Raw genomic sequence first — 7,674 nt, forward strand, 5'->3', positions numbered from 1 at the left:
GTGCACACTGAATACAGTGTGTCTGTCTGTATATGTGTGTGTGTGTGTGCCTGTGTGTGATTGTGTGTGATAATGCGTGCGCGTGTGTGTGTGTGTGTGTGCGTGTGTGTTTGTGTCTGTGTGTGTGTGCGTATGTGAATAAAAGTGTGTGAGGGTTTTCTGGGATGTGTCAACTCTCCGGTGTTATCTCAGGTCATTTATTTTTGGCCCACTGAAAGAGTTGTAGCATTCAGTAACTGACGACCCAAAGAATATATACGTGGGTATTAGGATGATGGTTATTATAAAAGTGATGATGGGGTTGTTAATGACTGCATTTATGATGATGGTAGGTAGTTATCATGGTTATCCGGATGATGGCAATTATACTGATGAAGCTGTAGATGACGATGATGATGATGATGTGGTTGTGTATTATGATGATGGTTGTAGTTATCATGGTGATGATGACAATGATACTGATGATGACGATGATGATGATGGTGATGGTGGTGATGATGTGGATGTGTAGATCTCACGGGAAAGAGGAAGAGGCTGAACTCATGCTGAGGGACTCCATCCGTTTCGGCCCCCAGTTTGCTGATGCCTACTCCAGCCTGGCTTCCCTCTATGCTGAGCAGGTTTGTCCAGCCGTCCTCTTCCTCTCATTCACTATCATCTTCATCAACCCAGAATACACACACGCCTCTGGCTCATTTCTCTTGCTTAAGGTGATTAGTGGATCATCCTGTGATATCACTGAACATTTGTGTGTGTGTGTGTGTGTCTGTGTGTCTGTGTGTGTCTGTGTCTGCATGTGTGTGTCTGTGTCTGTGTTCGTGTGTGTGTGTGTGCAGAAGCGCTTTGCTGAGGCCAATGAGACGTACCTTCAAGGCATTGAGAACTGTCCTGATAGCTCAGACCTGCACAATAACTACGGGGTTTTCCTGGTAGATACTGGTAAGTTTGTGCTAAAACAACAGCAACAACAGCACTGATAAGGCATGCTGGTATCTAACGATTGCTAAGTAATCTCTCCTTTCCCTCTCACACACACACACACACACACACACACACACACACCAAACACACACACACACCAAACACACACACACACACACACACACACACACACACACACACACACACACCAGGAGATGGGGAGCGGGCAGCTGAGCATTACCAGCAGGCCGTGCGTCTGAAGCCAGCCCACTATGTGGCCATGGTAAACTTGGGTCGTCTCCTGCGCTCAGCCAATGACAACAAAGAGGCTGAATCCTGGTACAAGAGGTAAGCTTAGGCAAAGTGTCAGTACAGGAACTATCAACACATATTATTCAGTAAATACTGTACTTCCAAGCCAGTCTGTTTTCCCAGTGGGCTGGGTAAGTCCACTTAGCCAGATATGTTCAGCATTTAGCCGAAGGATATAAACTTCTGTTTGTCCACTGTTGTTTGTTAAAGACAGAATGTTTGTGTGTGTGTGTGTGTGTGTGTGTGTGTGTGTGTGTGTGTGCGTGTGTGTGTGTGTGTGTGTTTGTGTTTATGTGTATGCGCGTGTGTTTATGTGTGTGTGTGTGTGTGTGTGTGTGTGTGTGTGTGTGTGTATGCACGTGTGTTTATGTGTGTGTGTGTGTGTGTGTGTGTGCACAGGGCCCTGCTGGTGACGCGTAAAGTAGACATCCTGACCCCTCTGGGAGCGCTGTACTACAACACGGGTCGATACGAGGAGGCTCTGCAGGTGTACAGGGAGGCGGCCACCCTCCAACCTGACAGCACGGACGTGTGGCTAGCACTGGTGAGGACAGCCCCTCGAATCACTTCTCCTCCTTTTATTTCACCCTTGCTTCTGTCCTTCTGTTCTCCGGTCTCTGCCTTCTTCTATCATACTCAATCTGCCTCTTTTTCCCCCCTCCATTCCAAGTTGTTAATGAAGTGTAACTATTGTATTCATGTGCCCTACATTCAGCATTCCTCCAGTTCGCCAGCAGTGTTAATGAATGAGCGGTGGCAAGAATAGCTTCAAACGCCAGTCCTCATGCAGCACACAGGCGTCTCCTGCCAGAGTCGCTAATGACATAGAACTCATGTAGCTTTTCCACAGTGCATTAATGTGCCTGATAATGGGCAAAGCCCAAAGGACACTAGGCTGTGGCTTGTGCTAACCACACTCTCTAAACTGGGAGGCCCAGCAACAAGACCTCAGACGCCTGTGTGGTTTTGCCGTGCGCCGGGCCGGGAAAGCTTGGGTTCTGCCTAATGAAGTCCCGGGAGAGGCTCTGTGCGGTGTCAGATTGTGTTGAGGGCCTGTTGAAGACTGCTGCCGCTCCCTGCTCCAGTTGGGGATTTAAATCTCTGTAGTTCATCATCACTCCCTTTGTCACGATCCTGGCCTGTACTCCACATACAGAGAGGGGGTTTGATAGAAACACTCATCCAGTCTTAGTCTAACATATACCTCTGTTTTTCTCTATGAATGTCTTGTCTTTCAATCTGCCTCACCCTCTCTCTTTCTTTCTCTCTCTCTTTCTGTCTTCATCCCTCTGTCTCTGCTCAGGCTCAGGTGCTGGCTATGGCCGGTCGCAGTAAGGAGGCAGAGAAGATGACTATGGGGATCATCTCCAAAAGCTCCAGCTGTATCGAGTGCTACCGCCTCCTCTCAGCCATCTACAGCAAGCGGGGGAACCACACCGAGGTAAGACACACCACTGGTCTTTGACATGTCTTTTTCTCTACCACACCACTGGTCTGTGGCATGCCTTTTTCTCTACCACACCACTGGTCTTTGACATGTCTTTTTCTCTACCACACCACTGGTCTTTGACATGTCTTTTTCTCTACCACACCACTGGTCTGTGACATGTCTTTTTCTCTACCACACCACTGGTCTGTGACATGTCTTTTTCTCTACCACACCACTGGTCTTTGACATGTCTTTTTCTCTACCACACCACTGGTCTGTGACATGTCTTTTTCTCTACCACACCACTGGTCTTTGACATGTCTTTTTCTCTACCACACCACTGGTCTGTGGCATGCCTTTTCTCTACCACACCACTGGTCTTTGACATGTCTTTTTCTCTACCACACCACTGGTCTTTGACATGTCTTAGGATGCAGCCAGTCTCTTTTATGTCCTTCCAGTTTCATGAGATGGGATTGGCAGGCACTGCCCCCTCCCTCTGAGCTATTAGTATTTGGGGACCATCTTCTAATACCCCCCCCCCCCCTTCATCTCCACTTCTGTCTCTGCCAAAACCCCCTTCCACCCACCCAGTGTTAAAAACAAAAATGTCTTCCATGAAACTGCCAGAGATCTGTGGCTCCTTTGCTGGATAGTTTCTCTCTCTCTCTCTCTCTCTCTCTCTCTCTCTCTCTCTCCCTCCCTCTCTCCCTCTCCTCTCTCTCATCTCTGAAACTCCTCTAATGTGTTTTGGGCGTGGGGGGGGGGGGGGGGGGGGGGGGGGGGGGGGGCTTGCTGGGTAAATAAAAGCGATTGATGGCTTTTCTGTCTGCCCACGTATGAGTCTGCTCTTCGAGAGCCGAGAATAAATTACAGTCAGGCAGCACGCTGCCACAGTCCTGCCTCACACGCCTCATATTTCCTGGTGTCTTTCCTGCTATCAGACAAACACACACACACACACACACACACACATTCAAAGACTTAGGTTGAGATGGGAATGTGAAATCAGGTGTGAGGTGGAGCGTGAATCACTGAGAGTTTTGGGCATTTGAAGACTCTTAAGGCTATAGATATCCAGCTGATTACGGGGGAAGACATGGACCAGTCTCTCTCAGCTCAGCTTAAATCCACTGCACAGACACACTGTATAGCCTTTTATATGAAGTATAGAGGGGGAAAGAGAGGGCGAGATTGCATTGCAAACTAGAGAACAATGGACTGCTATCTGAAGCTAAGAAGAGAATGTGCCTTGGCAGAGCGTCTCCCTTCAGTCAGAGAAGAAGCAGACCCAGCCCCAGTGGCACCAGCCTTGGAAAGGAAACAGGTAGACAGAGAACAACCCGACCGCTAAGAGACGAAGGATTGTGTAGTCACTGCCAGGCAGGAAGAATGGACAGAGGAAGACTTTCTTCTGATGTCAAAATTCAGTGGATTTATCTAGTAATATGAGAGGCCTAGAGCTTCTAGAGGTGAGGCTTATTTTGTCTGCAGAATATCCTAGTTGATCAAAAAACACACAATTATTTAACTATGCATTGACTTACAGTTACAGAGTTTAGTTAGTTTACATAATGAGTTTATATAGTTTACATAATTTGTTGTAATTTATTGCATTCTTCTTTCAGCATTACTAATAAATACATTCATCATGTTTTTTTTCTGTGTGTGTTTGTGTGTGTTTGTGTGTGTTTGTGTGTGTGTGTGTGTGTGTCAGGCGTTAGATTCTCTGGATCTAGCTCTGCAGCAGAACCTTGCAGACGCGGGTGTGAAGGCGGAGCTTCACTTCTCCAAGGGCAACCAGCTGCGAGAGATGAACCGGCTGGACCAAGCCTTTGAGGTCTCCTCCTCCTCTTCCTCTTCTTCTTCTCCTTCTCATCCTCCTCATCTCTCTAGTCTTTCATCCTCCCCTTTCTCCCTTCCTGTTTCATCACAGGCACATGCTCCCACCCCCTCTCTTCCACAGCCACATCTATCTCTCACACATATTCTTCCATCTTTTTCTTGTTTTCTCTTCCCTCCATCTTAAGTAGCTTTCTACGGTCTATCTCTTTCTTCTCTGCTCCTTCTTTCCTGTCTGAATGGGCTGGTCTGACCTTCACACCGAGTTTTAGAAACATTAATTGGTGTTTGTCAACCGGCGGCAGAAAGAGAGAGGAATGAACCATGGGAGGAAGAAGAGGGAGTGTTCAGAGTTGATAAGCTCACGCTATACATCAAGGGGAACACACATATCTGTTCCGTTTACATGCATTCTGCAGCTCCCTCCGTGATTGCCTGCAAGCGTAAGCAAGTAGCTCCACTTCAGAGAGAGAGAGAGAGGGAGGGAGAAGGAAAAAGATAAAAGTGGATAAATCACTTCACATCAAACAGAGAGCCAGGCCTTTTCTCTCCCGCCTGTTGATATGGTTACCCTCGGTGAGCCTGATACGGTCCCGGAAAGGAAGACGAAACAAAACAGAAAAACATCTTTTATCTCAATAGACAAACAACCAATTTCCCAGGCCACACATCTCACTAACAGAAGTGACTGACCTTATGTGCAACCCAAGCCCCCCCCCCCCCTTCCTCTCTCCCACCTGACCCACCACCTTATTGTGTCGAGAAGAAAGCTGAGCAGGTCTTGATTGTGTTGAAGTTTATTGTTTATTCTCTGGCTTTCCTGTGGATAAAGCCTCTGTTTTGGATCCGACCTGGTTGCCTTGGCCCAGTGCCAGACCTCCGGTGTGTGTTTGGGTGTTCCTTCACTTTCCCTCAACGCTGGCTAGAAACGCTCCCATGAGATCACCAAGGTCTCAGATTAGCCGAAGACCAGTCTAAACTGTTTGGCTCCAGGACTGTTTAAAAAAAAAAAATGATATTTAGAACGAGTTGTATTGTTTTTATATGCAACAACCATGAACAACATCTACCATGAATTTGTAATAGATCATCAGTACTCAAAGCATGTGTGGTCATTCAGCAAATGAAAGGCTGTGCTGCCCCCTAGTGCTGGAAATTAATATTATATGTATCTTCTCCCAGAGCTACAAGCTGGCAGTGGAGCTGAATCCTGACCAGTCTCAGGCGTGGATGAACATGGGGGGAATTCAGCATATAAAGGTAATGGAATGTGTTGTTTTGTATCTGTTTCTTGTGCCGTGTTATTGTGTATAAACAGTATGCTTGCTTTTTCCTGAGCTGTTTTTTTTTTTTTTTAAATGTTAAAGGCACCCAGTGCAACTTTCGAGGCTTAAAAGTAAACTTTCAATTTCTAGTCTTTTTTACTCGTAGTAAGTTTCAATAACTCCATACCATTACATACCGACATTCAAGCAGCAAAGATGGGACGTCCTTGTGTGGTGAGAACTGATAGAAAATCGATAACAACAACAATCGCCGCCATTTTCTTTATTTTTTGTAACCTACAACAAATAAAGCAGGCTTCCAGTCAATGGAAAAATGGCTTCTCCCCACCAGCGATTATTGTTGTTTACGATTTTCTATCAGTTCTGACCACACAACGAAAATTGAATGTTTATTTTTCATTGAATGTTTACATAAAGTTGCACTGGGTGCCTTTAATATATTTGAATGTTCATAGTTCATAATAATACACCACAGTGGAATCCGTAGAGTACCTGGTTTGTTCCTTATAGTAGGCTGTTGTTGCTCGTCCAGGGGGACTATGCAGCGGCGAGGAGGTACTACGAGCGGGCGCTTCTGCTGACACCAGGCTCCAAACTGCTGAAAGAGAACCTGGCCAAGCTGGACCGCCTGGAGAAGAAGCTCCATGGAAGGTAGGGGACGAGGAGGAGAAGAGGAGAAGAGGAGGAGAAGAATAATGCCCCTGACTGCAGGACAGCGTTTCTACAGGGACCAGAGCCCACCTCAGGACATGGAGGAGTGGGACTGAGGGCTTGGCAGAGGGCCGTGGCCTGTTGTCATAGCTGGGGCAAAGGTACTGGAATGCAGAGAGGCCATTTTCATCCGGATTCTCCACCCTTCATGGACCTCAGGAACAAACTGATGAAGCAATGACTCTACAGAAGTAGTCCTTTGTGAATAAGCTTTAACTGAACCTTTGACTCACACACATTTCATTTCCATTTTGGGTGCGTTTAAAGGAGGTGGATGTGAGTGATCTTGCTTTGGAGAAATGGCTCTTATGCTATACATTCAGTTCATATACACTCCATGTTTGCTTCATCATATATATCACATCGTATATCTGCTCTGAAACAGTACAGGCTAAGACGGTACCGCAGGCACGCCGGGTCAGACACCCCACTGTGCCACTGTGTTCTGTGAACATGGCACATGACTTGGAAGAGACTGAAATGTGTGCACAATATGGTGTGTCTGTGTGTGTGTGAGTGTTGTTATTATTGTTGTTGTTTTGTCTTTGTAAGGGTGATGTGTGTCCCAGTTTGGATTGTGTACACGTGGGAGTTTGGCAGATTTTCAATCTGTGTTTTTCTACCCTTCTGTTTATTCATTGACTTGATGCTTTTATCATGATTGTAAATGACAATTTATTGTGGAATGTATTAAATGAAGTAGGTTATCAAATGCTGTCCATCCTGCAATGCCGTAAGGACAAAAAAGGCACCAATAATAACTACATGAATTTTTAAATGATGAAGTGAACAATGTTTGGAGAAGGATCACACAGAAACAGTTTAAGCGGTCATAGTCACTATTGCAGTGACCATGGTTACACATCAAGGCTCCTTATCCCAAATTGGTGTCCATGGCAACAGATCCTTTTTGTGCTTTGCAATTCATCATAAAAATCCCACTGTAAAACTATGTATAATTATTTAATAAATGCTATTAATAACACTTGTCCTTGTGTGAGGGGTTGATTGTATCTGCTTAGTAGAAAAGTTAAATACATTGAGTTTAAGTGTGTGTCCTTTTAGTCAACCCCAAAGCATTACATTTCACATACTCTCTTCCCATACAAGTTAGCCAACCTTACATTTCAAGAGAAGCCTACTCAAAGCCTTGACCTGTGCAAGCAAACAATC

The 7,674-nt window shown here is 45.8% G+C and overlaps 1 protein-coding gene across 2 annotated transcripts in view; it reads left to right on the forward strand.

Moving 5' to 3' along the window:
- Positions 1-7,432, forward strand: part of tmtc1 (transmembrane O-mannosyltransferase targeting cadherins 1) — an 85,800-nt gene extending 78,368 nt beyond the window's left edge. The window contains exons 12-19 of one of the 2 annotated variants that reach the window (XM_080850926.1): positions 512-620; positions 837-939; positions 1,134-1,269; positions 1,633-1,777; positions 2,537-2,674; positions 4,380-4,502; positions 5,687-5,764; positions 6,323-7,432. In XM_080850926.1, the coding sequence (XP_080707052.1) occupies positions 512-620; positions 837-939; positions 1,134-1,269; positions 1,633-1,777; positions 2,537-2,674; positions 4,380-4,502; positions 5,687-5,764; positions 6,323-6,445 (955 nt within the window). In that variant the 3' untranslated portion in view covers positions 6,446-7,432. Of the gene's footprint in view, positions 1-511; positions 621-836; positions 940-1,133; positions 1,270-1,632; positions 1,778-2,536; positions 2,675-4,379; positions 4,503-5,686; positions 5,765-6,300 lie in introns of both variants that reach the window. The other variant, XM_080850927.1, reaches the window with a different exon arrangement.
- Positions 7,433-7,674: the final 242 nt, after the last annotated feature.

The sequence above is a fragment of the Sprattus sprattus genome (genome assembly GCF_963457725.1).
Source record: "Sprattus sprattus genome assembly, chromosome: 14".
In the NCBI taxonomy this organism is placed as follows: domain Eukaryota; kingdom Metazoa; phylum Chordata; class Actinopteri; order Clupeiformes; family Clupeidae; genus Sprattus; species Sprattus sprattus.